General features: G+C 40.7%; 1 protein-coding gene across 3 annotated transcripts in view; it reads right to left on the bottom strand.

Moving 5' to 3' along the window:
* hipk2 (homeodomain interacting protein kinase 2) overlaps positions 1–20317 on the bottom strand; it is a 352565-nt gene that overhangs the window by 129438 nt on the left and 202810 nt on the right. For all 3 annotated transcript variants that reach the window (XM_061917854.1, XM_061917853.1, XM_061917855.1), the window contains exons 3-4: positions 14115–14238; positions 5539–5658 (exon numbers count right to left, since the gene is read on the bottom strand). In XM_061917854.1, coding sequence (XP_061773838.1) covers positions 5539–5658; positions 14115–14238 — 244 coding nt within the window. The remainder of the gene's footprint in view (positions 1–5538; positions 5659–14114; positions 14239–20317) is intronic.

The raw sequence follows: 20317 nt of genomic DNA, 5'->3' as shown, positions 1-20317 counted from the left end.
CCATTACGTCGATCGCGAGCTACCAGTCGACAGCGGGGGGTGTGTCAGTCGATCTCCAGCCAGGCTTTTAAAAAAAATAGACCTAAAAATGAGTGATCATCAATCTTCACCAAGACGTCACTTAAATGACATTCACGGTACCGGAGGGTCTTGTGAGATGACGCTGGCTGCTGCAAGATCATTATTATGAAAATATGACCGAGAGGAAGGCCAGAAACACTTTTTATTTCAACAGACTCTCGCGCCGTACCTTCCGTCAAAACTCTAAAGGCCGACTGCACATTTCCTATCTTCACAATAAAAGCCCTGCTTCATGCTGCCTGCGCTAACTAAATACAGAGTCTCGGAAAACTGGCGTGCACAAGCGATCCCTCAGAAAGCTGGCGTGCACATCACTTGTGCACGCCAGCTTTCTGAGACTCTTATTTTGTTAGCGCAGGCAGCATGAAGCAGGGCTTTTATTGTGAAGATAGTAAATGTGCAGTCGGCCTTTAGAGTTTTGACGGAAGGGACGGCGCGAAAGTCTGTTGAAATAAAAAGTGTTTCTCGCCTTCCTCTCTGTCATTTTTTCATAATAATGAACTGGCAGCAGCCAGCGTCATCCATCTTCTTCCGCTCATCCGAGGTCGGATCGCGGGGGCAGCAGCCTAAGCAGGGAAACCCAGACTTCCCTCTCCCCAGCCACTTCGTCAAGCTCTTCCCGGGGGATCCCGAGGCGTTCCCAGGCCAGCCGGGAGACATAGTCTTCCCAACGTGTCCTGGGTCTTCCCCGTGGCCTCCTACCGGTTGGACAGCCCTAAACACCATTCGGGTGGCATCCTGACCAGATGCCCGAACCACCTCATCTGGCTCCTCTCCATGTGAAGGAGCAGCGGCTTTACTTTGAGTTCCTCCCGGATGGCAGAGCTTCTCACCCTATCTCTAAGGGAGAGCCCCGCCACACGGCGGAGGAAACTCATTTCGGCCGCTTGTACCCGTGATCTTATCCTTTCGGTCATGACCCAAAGCTCATGACCATAGGTGAGGATGGGAACGTAGATCGACCAGTAAATTGAGAGCTTTGCCTTCCGGCTCAGCTCCTTCTTCACCACAACGGATCGGTACAGCGTCCGCATTACTGAAGACGCCGCACCGATCCGCCTGTCGATCTCACGATCCACTCTTCCCTCACTCGTGAACAAGACTCCTAGGTACTTGAACTCCTCCACTTGGGGCAGGGTCTCCTCCCCAACCCAGAGATGGCATTCCACCCTTTTCCGGGCGAGAACCATGGACTCGGACTTGGAGGTGCTGATTCTCATTCCGGTCGCTTCACACTCGGCTGCAAACCGATCCAGTGAGAGCTGAAGATCCCGGTCAGATGAAGCCATCAGGACCACATCATCTGCAAAAAGCAGAGACCTAATCCTGCAGCCACCAAACCGGAACCCCTCAACGCCTTGGCTGCGCCTAGAAATTCTGTCCATAAAAGTTATGAACAGAATCGGTGACAAAGGGCAACCTTGGCGACGGTGAGAGAAATAAAGTTGTAAATAAAAATAAATATTGTAAATAATTGCCTTGGAAAAATATCTCACACGAGGAGCTTTCTCTTTTTGTCATGGTTTGATTTATTTATTGTATTTAATAATTGTATTTCTATATTTTACATGTATATAGTGTGAGTTATTTAGGAGCTCATTATTTTTGGGGAGTATTCCACGATAACAAGGTTAATTTTAGAACGAGTTTAAAGGAAAACACAATTTCATACAGGATATATAAATAGGGGGTCCCTGTTCCATCTCCGCATCCGTTTGAGGGTCCTTGACCTCTGCTGCAGAGTTGAGGGAGAATTGTTTGTTGGCAAAAGATGTGGAAGGAGTTGCTACACAAACCAGCTGGCCAGCCATAGATAGCGTAAAGTTCTACTGGTTCTCTCTGTTGAAATGTACAAGGCTTTTCTCCTCCAAACATATTGCTGGGTATTGTGGGCAAAAAGCTAATTTGTTGTTTCATCTGACATCACATTGACAATGATAAAACCTTCTGGAGGAAAGTTTTGTGGTCAAATGAAACAAAAATTGAGCTATTTGGCCACAATACCCAGCAATATGTTTGGAGGAGAAAAGGTGAGGCCTTTAATCCCAGGAACACCATCCCTACCATCAAGCATGGCGGTGGTAGTATTATGCTCTGGGCCTGTTTTGCTGCCAATGGAACTGGTGCTTTACGGAGAGTAAATGGGAGATTGAAAAATTCTTCAGGACAACCTAAAATCATCAGCCCAGAGGTTGGGTCTTGGGCGCAGTTGGGTGTTCCAACAGCACAATGACCCCAAACACACATCAAAAGTGGTAAAGGAATGGCTAAATCAATGCTAAAATTAATATTTTAGAATGGCCTTCCCAAAGTCTTGACTTAAATGTCCGGACAATGCTGAAGCAACAAGTCCATGTCAGAAAACATTTAGCTGAACTGCACCAATTTTGTCATTGGAATGGTCAAAAATTGAACCAGAAGTTTGTGGATGGCTACCAAAAGCGCCTTATTGCAGTGAAAATTGACAAGGGACATGTGACCAAATATTAACATTGATTTATGTATACTTTTGACCCAGCAGATTTGGTCACATTGTCAGTAGACCCTTAATAAATTCCTAAAATAGCCCAAATTCATGGATGTTTTTTGAGACCAACAAGAATTTGCTCCAATCCCTCTATCACAAAAAAAATAAGAGTTGTAGAAATGATTGGAAATTCAAGACAGCCATGACATTATGTTCTTTGCATAGCAGGATGTAGCGACCAACTGTAGTTACTGACAGTGGTTTTATAAAGTGTTCCTGAGCCCATGTGGTAATATCCTTTACACACTGATGTCATTTTTTTGATGCAGTCCCGCCTGAGGAGTCAAAAGTCCATAATATAATCACTTATGTGCAGTGATTTCTCCAGAGTTCTTTACAAGTGTATGTAAACTTTTGACCAGGACTCTAACTAATCACTGAGCTTTCTTGTGTTATTTTCCACATTCTAAAAGTAGAGCATGTGTCGTAGTTTCCTCAATTCCTGCTACAACAAGCTGAAAATAAAGCAAAAAACAAAAACAAAACATAAATCTTAGAACAGATAATCTACGACAGATTTGATTGTTATTGTTCTGATTGTTGATGATAATAAAACCGTGGAGTGGCCCATATATACTACTTAACCAAACATCCAAATACCATATTTGGTTTTAGAAGGGGTCAAAAACTAGAGGGATTGCTGAAACTATAAGATTATTCTAGAACCTGGAAGGGGCAATGTCAAGCATTATGTTCCCGGAACAACAAATTAGGACTCTGAGGCTAATTCGGGGAAAACACAGGCTTTAGATCACTAAGACGCATAAAGATTGAACTGTGGGGCCGTGGAAAAAAGGTCATGTGGTCTGATGAGTCCAGATTGACCCAGTTCCAGAGTGTGAAGAGCATTGGGATAAAGGGTGGATGAAGTGATGTACCCATCATGCTTTGTGTCGTCTATACTAGCCTTTCATCATCTGTGGATTGGTGAGATTCAGCAATTTTAGCTAAAATAAACTGTTTTAACTGTATTCCAATACAGAATGTTGGTCAAAATGTAAGCGTAATTAAAAGCTGGGACTTTGTACAATCCCCGATTCCATATGAGTTAAGAAATTGTGTTAGATGTAAATATAAACGGAATACAATGATTTACAAATCCTTTTTAACCCATATTCAGATAAATGCACTACAAAGACAACATATTTGATGTTCAAACTCATAAACTTTATTTTTTTTTTTTTTGCAAATAATAATTAACTTTGAACTTCATGGCTGCAACACATGCCAAAGTAGTTGGGAAAGGGCATGTTCACCACTGTGTTACATCTCCTTTTCTTTTAACAACACTCAATAAACGTTTGGGAACTGAGGAAACTAATTGTTGAAGCTTTGAAAGTGGAATTCTTTCCCATTCTTGTTTTATGTAGAGCTTCAGTCCTTCAACAGTCCGGGGTCTCCGCTGTCCTATTTTACGCTTCATAACGCACATTTTCGATGGGAGACAGGTCTGGACTGCAGGCAGGGCCAGGAAAGTACCCGCACTCTTTTTTTTTTTTTTTACAAAGTCACGCTGTTGTAACACTTGTCTTGCTGAAATAAGCAGGGGCGTCCATGATAACGTTGCTTGGATGGCAACATATGTTGCTCTAAAACCTGTATGGACCTTTCAGCATTAATGGTGCCTTCACAGATGTGTAAGTTACCCATGCCTTGGGCACTAATGCACCCCCATACCATCACACATGTGTAAGTTACCCATGCCTTGGGCACTAATACACCCCCATACCATCACACATGTGTAAGTTACCCATGTCTTGTTCACTAATACACCCCCATACCATCACACATGTGTAAGTTACCCATGTCTTGTTCACTAATACACCCCCATACCATCACACATGTGTAAGTTACCCATGTCTTGTTCACTAATACACCCCCATACCATCACACATGCTGGCTTTTCAACTTTGTGCCTATAACAATCCGAATGGTTATTTTCCTCTTTGTTCTGGAGGACACCACGTCCTCTGTTTCCAAATATAATTTGAAACGTGGACTCATCAGACCACAGAACACCTTTCCACTTTGCATCAGTCCATCTTAGGTGAGCTCGGGCCGGCGCCGTTTCAGGATATCGTTGATAAATGGGTTTGGCTTTGCATAGCAGAGTTTTAACTTGCACTTACAGATGTAGCGACCAACTGTAGTTACTGACAGTGGTTGTATGAAGTGTTCCTGAGCCCATGTGGTGATATCCTTTACACACTGGTGTTGGTATTTGGTGCAGTACCACCTGAGGGATCAAAGGTCCGTAATATCATCGCTTACGTGCAGTGATTTCTCCGGAATTCTGTGAACCTTTTGATGATTTTACAGACCGTAGATGGTAAAATCCCTAAATTCCTTGCAATAGCTCATTGAGAAATGTTCTAAAACTGTTCGACAATTTGCCTACAAATTGGTGACCCTCACCCCATCCTTGTTTGTGAATTACTTAGCATTTCATGGAAGCTGTTTTTATACCCAATCATGTTCCAATCACCTGTTCCCAATTAGCCTGCACACCTGTGGGATGTTCCATATAAATGTTTGATGAGCATTCCTCAACTTTATCAGTATTTATTGCCACCTTTCACAACTTCTTCGTCACGTGTTGCTGGCATCAAATTCTAAAGTTAATGATTATTTGCACACAAAAAACATGTTTATGAGTTTGAACATCAAATATGTTGTCTTTGTAGCATATTCAACTGAATATGGGTTGAAAAGGATTTGCAAATCATTGTATTCTGTTTATATTTACATCTAACACAATTCCCAACTCATATGGAAACGGGATTTGTAAAAGCTTGTGGGAAACTAAAAGATGGACTTATTTTTTGCAGGGCAATTCAAACAGACAGTAAGATGTCAGTCTCAGATCAGAGTTAATTTTTGGTATCCTCCTGATTCAAACCGGATATGTAGAAGTGTCCCACTGGGTGTACCTTAAGTCTCCAAAGAGGGTAGGTGGACTCTGCGTCTCTGTTGAAGAACCTGGTGGTCTTTGTCCCTGCACTCAACAGATATTCTGCAGGCAGACCCTGAGTCTGAGAGATGTACCGGATCTGCAAAACAGATGCATGATGACAAACATGTAAACTTTTAATCCATCAATCAATCATCCATCCATCCATCCATTTTCTACCGCTTATTCCCTTTTTGGGGTCGCGGGGGGGCGCTGGCGCCTATCTCAGCTACAATCGGGCGGAAGGCGGGGTACACCCTGGACAAGTCGCCACCTCATCGCAGGGCCAACACAGATCGACAGACAACATTCACACTCACATTCACACATATACATATATATATATATATTTATATATATATATGTATGTATGTATGAAATACTTGACTTTCAGTGAATTTAGCTATATATATTTATTTTATTATATATATAAATAAAATAAATAGTTGAATTTCAGACGGCAACTATCAAATACACAGTAATAAAAAGACAGTTGTTCTACTAACTGTACTGCACTTGCTGGTTACTAAAAAAAACACTTACCCTTCACTATTTAAGTAACCTTTGTTCTGCCATTTGCGTACTGGCGAGAGTCACTTGCCGTCAGGTGCACAACACCACAGAAATCGCTGGCCAATCAAAAAGCAACCCCATAACGCTATAGCCAATATTCACCATGAGATGGCAACAGACAATCAATCCAATCAATCAAAGTTTATTCATATAGCCTTTAATCACAAGCGTCTCAAAGGGCTGCACAAGCCAGGACGACCTGTTTTTACATTGTGAGAAAACATGCTCAGAACTCAGTCAACAAACTCTGAGGATGAGTTGCAAATGAGACATTTTGCAAAGATCATATAAGATCTCTGTCACTATTTTGTCACTGAATCTGAGCTAGGGAACTTAGCAATGTCTCGCTCTGGAGAACAGGGGCTCACTAATTGGACGAGTGGCACTGTAGCATATGTTGCTATAAACTAGGGGCTGTGCAACGCTAATGGGCTGTTGTGGGGATTGTAGAACAACACCACCCTTTAAAACCCCATTCACACACACATATGAATGCTCATGGTGTCCTTTAACACATAGTTTGTATTCTCTAGTCTGGATTAATGGATTTCTTTGTACAATTTATACGTTTTCCAGTTGGTGTAGTTTCAATCCACGCGGTACAAAAATGTAAAATGTGTCACAGCAAGACAGGGTGACATTGCTCTCTTGTAAAACCATGGTGATAAACACAACAGAACTGAAAGAGTTTATTCAGAGCGGCACCAAGAACTTCTCTTCTTGAAGGTCTTGGACCTTATAAAGCCCCTTTTTATGCAGACAAAATTGGCACTTATTTCATAGCTCTGGACATAAAAATGATGTGTTTTGTTAAGAATTTTAGCACAATTTGGAATGCCCAGTTTTAGCTTTGAAATTAGAGATGTGTGATAATGGCTTTTTTGCCGATATTCCGATATCGTCCAAGTCTTAAGTACCGATTCCGATATCAACCGATACCGATATATACGGTTGTGGAATTAACACATTATTATGCCTAATTTTGTTGTGATGCCCCGCTGGATGCATTAAACCAGTGGTCCCCAACCTTTTTGTATCCGCGGACCGGTCAACGCTTAATAATTTGTCCCGCGGCCCGGGTGGGATACTTTTTTTTTTTTGTCATGAAAAAGGGACGTTTTTGTCATGAAAATGGAGGTTTTTGTGGTTGGTGCACTAATTGTAAGTGTATATTGTGTTTTTTATGTTGATTTAATAAATAAAATTAAAAATGAATAAAAAATTATTCTGCGGCCCGGTGGTTGGGGACCACTGCATTAAACAATGTAACAAGGTTTTCCAAAATAAATCAACTCAAGTTATTATTGACGTCAACTCAAGTTATTATTGACGACACAAAAGGCATATTTTTTGGGAAAATTCCTCAAAACAGAAGCTTGCCATTTGGGACATGCTCTCCCTCAGAAAGCATGAGGTTGCCGTGGGCAGGGCTGGGGGGGAGGGAGGGGCATATAGAGTTAGTGCTGCAAGGGGGGTTCTGGGTATTTGTTCTGTTGTGTTACGGTGCGGCTGTTCTCTTGAAATGTGTTTGTCATTCTTGTTTGGTGTGGGTTCACAGTGTGGCGCATAGTTGTAACAGTGTTAAAGTTGTTCATACCGCAACCCTCAGTGTGACCTGTATGCCGTACAGCGGCCCGGTGGTTGGGGACCACTGCATTAAACAATGTAACAAGGTTTTCCAAAATAAATCAACTCAAGTTATTATTGAGAGACACAAAAGGCATATTTTTTGGGAAAATTCCTCAAAACAGAAGCTTGCAATTTGGGACACGCTCTCCCTGAGAAAGCATGAGGTTGCCGTGGGCAGGGCTGGGGGGGGGGGCGTATAGAGTTAGTGCTGCAATGGGGGTTCTGGGTATTTGTTCTGTTGTGTTACGGTGCGGCTGTTCTCTTGAAATGTGTTTGTCATTCTTGTTTGGTGTGGGTTCACAGTGTGGCGCATAGTTGCAACAGTGTTAAAGTTGTTCATACGGCAACCCTCAGTGTGACCTGTATGCCGTACAGCGGCCCGGTGGTTGGGGACCACTGCATTAAACAATGTAACAAGGTTTTCCAAAATAAATCAACTCAAGTTATTATTGACGTCAACTCAAGTTATTATTGACGACACAAAAAGCATATTTTTTGGGAAAATTCCTCAAAACAGAAGCTTGCCATTTGGGACATGCTCTCCATGAGAAAGCATGAGGTTGACGTGGGCAGGGCTGGGGGTGAGGGGGGGGCATATAGAGTTAGTGCTGCAAGGGGGGTTCTGGGTATTTGTTCTGTTGTGTTACGGTGCGGCTGTTCTCTTGAAATGTGTTTGTCGTTCTTGTTTGGTGTGGGTTCACAGTGTGGCGCATAGTTGTAACAGTGTTAAAGTTGTTCATACGGCAACCCTCAGTGTGACCTGTATGCCGTACAGCGGCCCGGTGGTTGGAGACCACTGCATTAAACAATGTAACAAGGTTTTCCAAAATAAATCAACTCAAGTTATTATTGAGAGACACAAAAGGCATATTTTTGGGGAAAATTCCTCAAAACAGAGGCTTGCAATTTGGGACATGCTCTCCCTGAGAAAGCATGAGGTTGCCGTGGGCAGGGGGGCGTATAGAGTGAGTGCTGCAAGGGGGGTTCTGGGTATTTGTTCTGTTGTGTTACGGTGCGGCTGTTCTCTTGAAATGTGTTTGTCATTCTTGTTTGGATTGGGTTCACAGTGTGGCGCATAGTTGTAACAGTGTTAAAGTTGTTCATACGGCAACCCTCAGTGTGACCTGTATGCCTGTTGACCAAGTATGACTTGCATCCACTTGTGTGTGTGAAAAGCCGTAGATATTATGGGCCTGGGCCGGCACGTAACGGCAGTGCCTTTAAGGTTTATTGGCGCTCTGTACTTCTCCCTACGTCCCTGTTCCACTCCGTACAGAAGGCGTTTTAGTCATGAATTTTACTTTTTTAAACCGATACCGATAATTTCCGATATTACATTTTAAAGCAGTTATCGGCCGATAATATTGTCAGTCCGATACTATCGGACATCTATATACGAAATGTTGAGTAGTATGTGTTTTGGTAGCATCTCCATCCCGAATCACATCATTTTCGTGCAGAATTTGAATAAACTGTTGCAGGTTGTAGCAATACAACTAAAGAACGTTTTTGTTTTTTTCCAAATGATGGAAATTACGGACCTCTTTAGTCTAATTGACTCGTGCAAAACGGGACGGACCAAGCAAGAGGAGTGTAATTTACAGCGATCATTTTAATGTTTCTGATTTCGAAAACGAAGGGTTTTGGTAGTAGTTTGGGTGGAAAACATTTAAAAGACAATAGTCAGATGCGATCATAAAAATCAGAAAGAGTGGGTCAGAACCTACAGAAAAACAGGAAAAAGTGCATAAAAACGAGAGAAAAGTAAAGAAAGCCGCTGGTATTCTATTTTGCGTCCTCTTCTACTGATGTTTTTCTCAAGTATCATGAAAGAGCATGATGAATTACATGCTACGGTGTCTATGGTAGAGGAGGGATGTCCAAAAATGGCAATTATTTTTAGATGTCTTTTTGTTACACATATATCAGTTTTGAAGTAATCATGGACCAGGGCAACAAAGACATGCATTTAAGTGATCAAAATAATAGTTTTACATGCCGTTATACACATTGTCTAAGCGTGAAAATGGGCTCAAGTTCTGTAGATGACGTCACACACCAAAATGAAGCGGCATATCGAGTCTGGCGATGGAAAGGGTGCTTTCCAAGTACAGTTATGGCCAGATTTACTAAAGGTTGGCGTGTACTAAAACACTTGTGAACTTGATAGCACACACAAAGCTATCTTGCCGATTGTATTGTACCGTATGTCCCGGCAAGAAATCTGCGTTCAAAAGACTCCGGCTTATTAGTGATTCCTAGAGCCCAAAAAAAGTCTGCGGGCTATAGAGCGTTTTCCGTTCGGGCTCCAGTACTCTGGAATGCCCTCCCGGTAACAGTTCGAGATGCTACCTCAGTAGAAGCATTTAAGTCTCACCTTAAAACTCATCTGTATACTCTAGCCTTTAAATATACCTCCTTTTTAGACCAGTTGATCTGCCGCTTCTTTTCTTTCTCCTATGTCCCCCCCTCCCTTGTGGAGGGGGTCCGGTCCGATGACCATGGATGAAGTACTGGCTGTCCAGAGTCGAGACCCAGGATGGACCGCTCGTCGGGACCCAGGATGGACCGCTCGCCTGTATCGGTTGGGGACGTCTCTACGCTGCTGATCCGCTTGAGATGGTTTCCTGTGGACGGGACTCTCGCTGCTGTCTTGGATCCGCTTGAACTGAACTCTCGCGGCTGTGTTGGAGCCACTATGGATTGAACTTTCACAGTATCATGTTAGACCCGCTCCACATCCATTGCTTTCGGTCCCCTAGAGGGGGGGGGGGGGGTTGCCCACATCTGAGGTCCTCTCCAAGGTTTCTCATAGTCAGCATTGTCACTGGCGTCCCACTGGATGTGAATTCTCCCTGCCCACTGGGTGTGAGTTTTCCTTGCCCTTTTGTGGGTTCTTCCGAGGATGTTGTAGTCGTAATGATTTGTGCAGTCCTTTGAGACATTTGTGATTTGGGGCTATATAAATAAACATTGATTGATTGATTGAAAGCTAATCTAAAAGTGTGCAAAGTGGATTGCGTTAGTCAAATAAGCAGAACAAGTGCCAACAGAAACATTTTGTTTTGGGTTGAAAAAATAAATGTGTTTCGAGTAGGGTTGTACGGTATTGCGGTACTAGGATAGTACCGCGATACTAATGAATCATATTTGGTACGATACAGTCTATAAAAAGTAACGGTATTTGTGGTATCATCCAAAACTAATGTAAAGCAGTGGTCCCCAAACTTTTTGTAGCTGCGGACCGGTCAACGCTTGATAATTTGTCGCGCGGCCCGGCGGGACAAATTATTTATTTATTTTTTTGTCATAAAGTAACCAAATAAGTGATTATTGCATTTTAACAGAAGTGTAGATAAAACATGTTAAAAGAGAAAGTAAGCAAATATTAACAGTAAATGAACACATAGATTAATAGTTCATTTTCTACAACTTTTCTTTAATAATTTTAACAAAATAAGAATAATAAATGACACAATATGTTACTGCATATGTCAGCAGCAAAATTAGGAGCATTTGTTTGCTTACTTACTAATTAAAGGAAAGTTGGCTCATATGTTCACTGTTTTATTTAAAGGGGAACATTATCACCAAACCTATGCAAGCGTCAATACATACCTTGATGTTGCAGAAAAAAGACCATGTATTTTTTTACCGATTTCCGAACTCTAAATGGGTGAATTTTGGCGAATTAAACGCCTTTCTGTTTATCGGTCTTTTAGCGATGACGTCAGAACGTGACGTCACCGAGGTAACACACCCGCCATTTTCATTTTCACATTACAAACACCGGGTCTCGGCTCTGTTATTTTCCGTTTTTTCAACTATTTTTTGGAACCTTGGAGACATCATGCCTCGTCGGTGTGTTGTCGGAGGGTGTAACAACACTAACAGGGAGGGATTCAAGTTGCACCACTGGCAAGGAATCTGCCGCCAGACCCCCATTGAATGTGCCAGAGTGTCTGCACATTTTACTTACCGGCGGTGCTAAGACAGACATGCACAGAGATGTATGGATAACCTGCAGATGCATTTGCAACCATTAAGTCAACCAAATCACAAAGGTGAGTTTTGTTGATGTTGTTGACTTATGTGCTAATCAGACATACTTGGTCGCAGCATGACTGCCAGCTAATTGATGCTAACATGCTATTTACGCTAGCTGTATGTACATTTGAAACTAGATACCCGAATTAATGCGAAACAAACACTTACCAATCGACGGATTTAGTTGCTCCAGGCTTACAAGATGCGAAAGTCCTGATCGTTTGGTCCGTACATTTTACCAGCGATGCTAATAAGGCTAATAGGGTACACCCATGCTACGGGCCGAATAGCGTCAATAGCTTCAATTTCATCATCAATTTCGTTTTCGTTATCTGCCTCCATACTCCGACATCTGTTTCAAATACATGCGTAATCTGTTGAATCGCTTAAGCCGCTGAATCTGAGTCTGAATCCGAGCTATTGTCCGCTATATTTTGCTGTGCTATTCGCCATTGTTTGTTTGTATCGGCAGCACTGTATGACGTCACAGGGAAATGGACAGTCGCATCACAAATAGCGAAAATCAAGCACTTTAAAGCCTTTTTAGGGATATTCTGGGAGATGTTAAAATTTTGAAGAAAACTTCGAAAAATAAAACAAGCCACTGGAAACTGATTTTTATTGTTTTTAACCTTTTGAAATTGTGATAATGTTCCCCTTTAAGGACAAAATTGCAATAAGAAACATATTTTCAATGTACTGGAAAATTATTTTTAAAATAAAGATAATAATAAAAAATGTTGTTCTCCACTTTATAGAAAAGTATCAAAAGACTTTTTGGGACCGGTACCAAAATATTGGTATCGGGACAACCACCGAAACTATAGAAAAAGAAACCACTCACACGCATAAAGTTTTATTCTACGGTCACATATTAAAACAAACAAAAAAGTGATGATGGCTACGCACGCCAAGAAATTTACTCTTAAAACAGGTGGCATCATATATTTATTACAAAACCGCAAAATATGAAGAGAATGTTAACTGGGAGTCCTGAAGATTCTTCATCCGCTGATATTTTGCCGCTTGGAGTCTTGGAGTGAGCAACTAAAGCATAAATACGCTTCAAGTAGGTTTAATCATTCTTGAATCTGACAAGCTAATTGCTACGGGCTGCTTGTTAGGCTAAACTGAGCTATTATAGCTAGCACGATGATGTAAATAATGTGTTAAGTTAGGGTGCATAATCTTATGCATCATACGGAGGGGATGGTGTGGTCCTTGAGCAAGACACTACACCCTTGCTCCTGATGGTTCGTGGTTAGGGCTCCAACCATCAGTGTGTGAATGTGTGTGAATGTGGAAATAGTGTCAAAGCGCTTTGAGTACCTTGAAAGTAGAAAAGCACTATGCAAGTATATCCCATTTCACTATATACCATAGTACATAATAGTACAGTAGAGAACGGTATAACACTGGTTTTACCAGTATGGAGACAAACAAGCACTTGTTCTTCTGGTGGCCCGAGCTTGACATTGTAGTATTAAAACAAATATAACTTGTGTCTTATTATTATTATTATTATTATTGTGTAAATGTCTATACTGCATATGGTCTTGTTGCCATAGTGCTAATAGTAGTGACTACTGTACATCATAATTACAGATTGAACTTGACTAGCCACATTAAGTCATAAAAGCAGCAGCTTTTTACAACATTGCCAAAATCAGAGGAATAAAGACTTGGAAAGACTAATCCATCCAGCAGCTAGACTACTTCTCAATGGAAAATTTGATTTTCAGTCCTCTGGATGCTATGGTTCCCTTTTAAATTTGGTTAGTGTTCACACTTGATCGAAGGAACGACGTAAAACAAACTGGAGTTTGATTAAAAGCAGACCAAAAGGCATTCAGTACGGTATTTGGATCTTAGTAAATCAGGCCCTTAGGTAACTAACAATTACTCAAAAACAAATTGATAGTATGGGGAATGACTGCCAGATTCATTTTCAGTATTCACACTTGATCAAAGGAACGACGTAAAACAAACTGGAGTTTGATTAAAAGCAGACCAAAAGGCATTCAGTACGGTATTTGGATCTTAGTAAATCAGGGCCCTTAGGTACTACCAATTACTCCAAAACAAATTGATAGTATGGGAAATGACAGCCAAATTCATTTCAGGGACGATTTGACTTTCAGTCCTCTGGATGCTATGGTTCCTTTTAAATTTGGTTAGAGTGTTCGTACTTGATCAAAGGAACGATGTAAAACAAATTGGAGTTTAATCAAAAAGCAGACCAGAAGGCATTCAGCACAATCCAAGTAACCAATCATCCAAGCATTCAGTCAGCCGTGGTTCAAGTACCTGATCGTACTCCGAGGCTCCAGGATAGAGAGGCCATCCCAGGAAGAGCTCAGCTATCACACAGCCCAGGGACCACATGTCTATTGCCTCGCAGAATGGTAAACCGAGGATGATTTCTGGAGCCCTGCGTAAAGAAGAAACATTCATTAGGGAAAATAGACGTAGAGAAAGACCATCGGTTTCTGTGCATCCGCCCTCACTTTTCTCGCACGGTGGGTAAATGCAGTCCCGTGAGATGGAAATGCTTCTAAAATAACAGGCCTGACAAAAATGTTCAAACGCCACGCGCAAGTGTGACATGAAAATAGTTTATTTCCACACTTAAAATGAGCTCTTCGAGCGGTGCCAAGAGCATTATGTAGACAGTGCTGTCCATAAATATCACCAAAGACACTAAAAGAATCGTAGACCCAACATAACACTACGCCAGGTTTAAAAATGTGATCATCACCTCCGATGAAGCACCAACTTTTTGATCAAAGAACTTCAGTGTGAGGAATGTATGTTTAGGATTGTAAGTCTAAAATAAATACAACAGGAATTTGCACTACAGCATGCAATGAGAGCCACTGTGGCTTCTAGTAGTCTGCATTAGAATGTCTCATTTCATTTTCTCCCCCCCCAAGTATACACAAAGATCAGTGGAGGAGATAAATATATAACACGAGATAAAAGGGGAGAAATAGTGCACAGCAGTCCTGAACAATTTCCAACTCCTAATTAACATGTTGTAAATAACGCAACTGATTCCTGTGAACTTAGAATAACTATTCCCATCAGACATCAGAAACAGATTCTTCACACTGTTTATTTGGTCCTCATTATTATTATTCTTTTTTTTACCCATGATAGTGTCCTCGAGTGTTCTTATAAATATTCGTATTACTAACATTTTTATATATTTTGAGCCTCCTTCCCTGTGGACAGGACAACATCAGTCTTGATGTAACTATCCTTAATAAACTATTACAGCAAAGCAGGCACACATTAATGGAGATCATGGAACATTTCTCATTTAAAATAAACGTTATGGCTTTAGATCAGCGTGGTATAGGTAAGGGGAGAGGGGTATGGAAAACATGGCGGTAATGGCACTGAGTGCATGGGAGGATGGGAGTGTGGTCCAAGGCCAGCTGGAAGGTTAACAGGACAAGAACTGAGTGTATGCTGGAGAAGAAAAATACAAACAGTGGCTGCTCGCTGCTTATTATTGACTCATAAATGGCACCGGAAAAAATCCATCCATCTATTTTCTATACTGCTAGTCTCACTCGGGGTTCACTGGGGGTGCTGGAGCTGCACTCGGGCGGAAGGCAGGTTACACCCTGGACAGACAACTTTCACACTAACATTTGAAACACTTTTACAGTGGGAAGAAAGAATGATATCCTTATAACTTAATTAAAATAATTCAATTTTACTAGCTAAAGGTGGTTCGGTTTTACAACATATACATACAATAGTAGTGGTCAAAAAAATCGATATTTTCATAAATGGATTGAAAAAATATTAAATAATAATTTAAAAGACATTCTTTTAGGCCAGAGGTCTCCAAACCTTCTGACTCGGGTGCCGCATTGAGCTAAAAAAATTTGGCCGAGGGCCGGGCTGTGTTTTTATATATATATATATATATATATATATATATATATATATATATATATATATATATATACATATATATATATATATATATAAATATATATAGGCGCCAGCGCCCCCCGCGACCCCGAAAGGGAATAAGCGGTAGAAAATGGATGGATGGATAATATATAATATATAATATATGTAATGTGTGTGTATATGTATATATATTTTTTATTTATATATACATATATATATATATATATATATATATATATATATATATGTGTGTGTTTGTATATGTATGTGTGTATGTATATATATACACATATCTATATAAACACAAATGTATATAAACATACACATATATGTATATACACACATATATATGCATATATACATGTATACACGTGTGTGTGTATATATATATATATATATATATATATATATATATATATATATATATACATACACACATACATATATATATATACACACATACATAGACACATGTGTGTATATCTGTGTATATATATATATATATATATATATATATATATATATATATATATATATATATATATATATATATTCCGAGCGCGATGATGTCACAAAATGCATTTTTAGACAATATGCATTGCCTGAGCGGCTAGGAGACTCCGAGAGTAACACTCGGTAGAAAATGGTGTGAAAAGGATGGATAAAAATAAAATCATATATATGTATATATATATATATATATATATTTTTTTTTTTTTAACTCATTTTATTTATTTATTTATTATTTATTTTATTTCTTTTTTTTAATTATCTTGGAACTTCCGCGGGCTGTAGTTTGGCGACCCCCGTTTTAGGCTATTTTCATGCTTTCTAGTTTCAGGTTTACGGCATATGTAGATCTGCAGCCAAGAGGATTTTTTGTAACCTTTGATCTGTTTTAAATAGGTTTTACAATATTCTTTATGGCAAATAGCATCTAACGAGAACTGGTTGGAATCGAAAATCTTTGTGAATCCAAAATTGATTACAAATTGAATCATCACTCGAAGAACAATTAATATACAAAATCCTATTAAATTATCAAAAGAAAAGGCTCAGTGTCTCCTCATGACAACCAAGGTCCTCTGCAGTGGACAATTGTCAGAGTAGCAAATATCGGGTAAAAATTCCTTGTTATGCAAAACACAAATGTCCACTGCAGGGGACACTGTCTCTCAGGAGGAAAACCAACAAAGGAAACAAAAGCAACTTTCAAAACATGCAGAAACAGAGGTCAAAAAAGGAGTAATGGAGGCCAGTTATTGGGAACAGGCACCAGGACAAAAAAAAAAAAAAAAAAAAGTCCAGCAAGCAGTAGTGGCACCGTTACACAATGGTGCAGACACATTAACACACAAAAAGCCCAGAGATATCAATGAAAGAGCTGCCACAGAGGCATAATGGAGTCTGCAAGCAGGCCATGGCAGCTGTAACAGAGAAGGACTGTTTCAAACACGATTTGTCCTGTTCAACTCTGAGACTTCCCAGTGAAAGGTGCTTCTTCCATCAGGCCACTAAAATACATTATGTTAACAGTGGTTCCTCAAATATGTTGAGTGTCAACCAAACCTTCAAGAGAAATAACTGATCAACCCCTGTCGTAGATTTCAACAAATCATTTAGGGACACAAGTACACTTCTCATTCACTACATTGCCAAAAGTATTTGCCCACCTGCCTTGACTCACATATGAACTTGAAGTGCTCTCCCATTCCTAACCCATAAGGTTTAAATATGATGTCGGTCCACCTTTTGCAGCTGTTACAGCTATTACCACCCTTCTGGGAAGGCTGTCCACAAGGTTGCTGGGTGTGTTTATAGGAATGTTCGACCATTCTTCCAAAAGCGCATTGATGAGGTCACACACTGATGTTGGTCGAGAAGGCCTGGCTCTCGGTCTCCGTTCTACAAACCCCGATTCCATATGAGTTGGGAAATTGTGTTTGATGTAAATATAAACGGATTTTCAAATCCTTTTCAACCCATATTCAGTTGAATGCACTACAAAGACAAGATATTTTATATTCAAACTCATAAACTTTATTTTTTTTGCAAATAATAATTAACTTAGAATTTCATGGCTGCAACACGTGCCAAAGTAGTTGGGAAAGGGCATGTTCACCACTGTGTTACATCACATTTTCTTTTAACAACACTCAATAAACGTTTGGGAACTGAGGAAACTATTTGTTGAAGCTTTGAAAGTGGAATTATTTACCATTCTTGCTTGATGTACAGCTTAAGTTGTCCAACAGTCCGGGGTCTTGTCGTATTTTACGCTTCATAATGCGCCAGATATTTTCAATGGGAGACAGGTCTGGACTGCAGGCGGGCCAGGAAAGTACCCGCACTCTTTTACTACGAAGCCACGCTGTTGTAACACGTGGCTTGGCATTGTTTTGCTGAAATAAGCAGGGGCGTCCATGATAACTTTTCTTGGATAACGATATATGTTGCTCCAAAACCTGTATGGACCAATCAGCAATAATGGTGCCTTCACAGATGTGTAAGTTACCCATGCCTTGGGCACTAATACACCCCCAAACCATCACAGATGCTGGCTTTTGAACTTTGCGCCTCTAACAATCCGCATGGTTATTTTCCTCTTTGTTCCGGAGGACACCACGTCCACAGTTTCCAAATATAATCTGAAATGTGGACTCGTCAGACCACAGAACACTTTTCCACTTTGCATCAGTCCATCTTAGATGATCTCGGGCCCAGCCAAGCCGGCAGCGTTCCTTTGTGTTGTTGATGAATGGCTTTCACTTTGCATAGTAGAGTTTTAACTTGCACTTACAGATGTAGCGACCAACTGTAGTTACTGACAGTTGTTTTACGAAATATCCGTGAGCCCATGTGGGGATATCCTTTACACACCGATGTCGGTTTTTGATGCAGTACGGCCTGAGGGATCAAAGGTCCGTAAAATCATCACTTACGTGCAGTGATTTCTCCAGATTCTCTGAACCTTTTAATGGTTTTACAGACCGTAGATGGTAAAATCCGTAAAACTGTTCGACAATTTGCTTACAAAGTGGTGACCCTCGCCCCATCCTTGTTTGTGAATTACTTAGCATTTCAAGGAAGCTGCTTTTATACCCAATCATGTTCCAATCACCTGTTCCCAATTAGCCTGCACACCTGTGGAATGTTCCAAATAAGTGTTTGAGTATTCCTCAACTTTATCAGTATTTATTTCCACCTTTTCCAACTTTGTCACGTGTTGCTGGCATCATATTCTAAAGTTAATGATTATTTGCATAAAAAAAGGAATATCAGTTTTAACATCAAATATGTTGTCTTTGTAGCGTATTCAACGGAATATGGGTTGAAAGTGATTTGCATATCATTGTATTCCGTTTATATTTACATGTAACACAATTTCCCAACTCATATGGAAAAGGGGTTTGTACTTCATCCCAAAGGTATTCTATCGGGTTCATGATGTGACAAGGCTAAACGTATTGGCGGCATAAAGCCAATAAATTCCCCGCACCATTGTATAAGCCACAGGGTTCAAAGCATGGGGAAAAAGTTGCGGCTTACAGAGCGGAAATTAGAATAATTTAAAGAAAAAATCTGTTATGCTCAGACTAATAATTGATTGCACTAAAATCAGTCCATCCTCCTTTTCTGCCCATGTGCAAGGCAGGATTAAAAACATTACTGCCAGAGTCTGGCTTGTTTCAACTTTGCCCTTCAATGTGCAACACAATGAGTCGACTGTCCTCCTAAAAAATAAGAACAAAAATACAGTTTGGCTCAAATATGACAATTGTTGTTGAGGTACTCCCAACAAACTGTTAGAAGCAATGAGTGCGTCAGCTTAGTAAAACGCCGTTGAGCACGTTTATGCAGCAAAGGTTTCAAGGCCACGTGAACTTTGCCCTCATGTGTGCTGCTGATATGTAATATGTTGATGTTATGCTTGGATGCATTTCAGCTGGAACCTTTCTTAGGTTACGCTCGAATGCTCTGCTTAGGCTGTTCTCATGGCTACACTGCCTGCGCCTGCCCAAAGCCGGAAGCTGGTCTGCTTCAGCAAAACCACAAAGACACAGTGAAAGAAACGGCAGAGCAGAAGGAAAGAAAGAAGGCTGCGAGTGACAATGTTACCAACGATATCAAACCACAAATGCAAACTGCTACCAAAACACAGATGTTGACGCAGGCCTTTTACAGGAACCAATACACAACATACACAAAACCTTTATCTGCACTAGAGATGAATCATTCACGCTGAAACCCTCATTTTTCTGCGTTTTGATACCACTAAACATAAAAATGATTCTGAGAGTCGGTCGATACCAAAGACATGCACCTGGGGATAGGTTGATTGGCAACACTAAATTGGCCCTAGTGTGTGAATGTGAGTGTGAATGTTGTCTGTCTATCTGTGTTGGCCCTGCGATGAGGTGGCGACTTGTCCAGGGTGTAGCCGCCTTCCGTCCGAATGCAGCTGAGATAGGCTCCAGCCCCCCCCCCCTGCGACTCCTTAAGGGACAAGCAGTAGAAAATGGAAAGATGGATGGTCACAACACAAAAAAACAACAACCAAAAAAGCCATATTTAATATT

The sequence above is a fragment of the Nerophis ophidion genome, linkage group LG12 (genome assembly GCF_033978795.1).
Source record: "Nerophis ophidion isolate RoL-2023_Sa linkage group LG12, RoL_Noph_v1.0, whole genome shotgun sequence".
Taxonomy (NCBI): Eukaryota; Metazoa; Chordata; class Actinopteri; order Syngnathiformes; family Syngnathidae; genus Nerophis; species Nerophis ophidion.
Note: the sequence above shows the minus strand (reverse complement) of the source record. Positions and strands in the feature narration are given on the sequence as shown.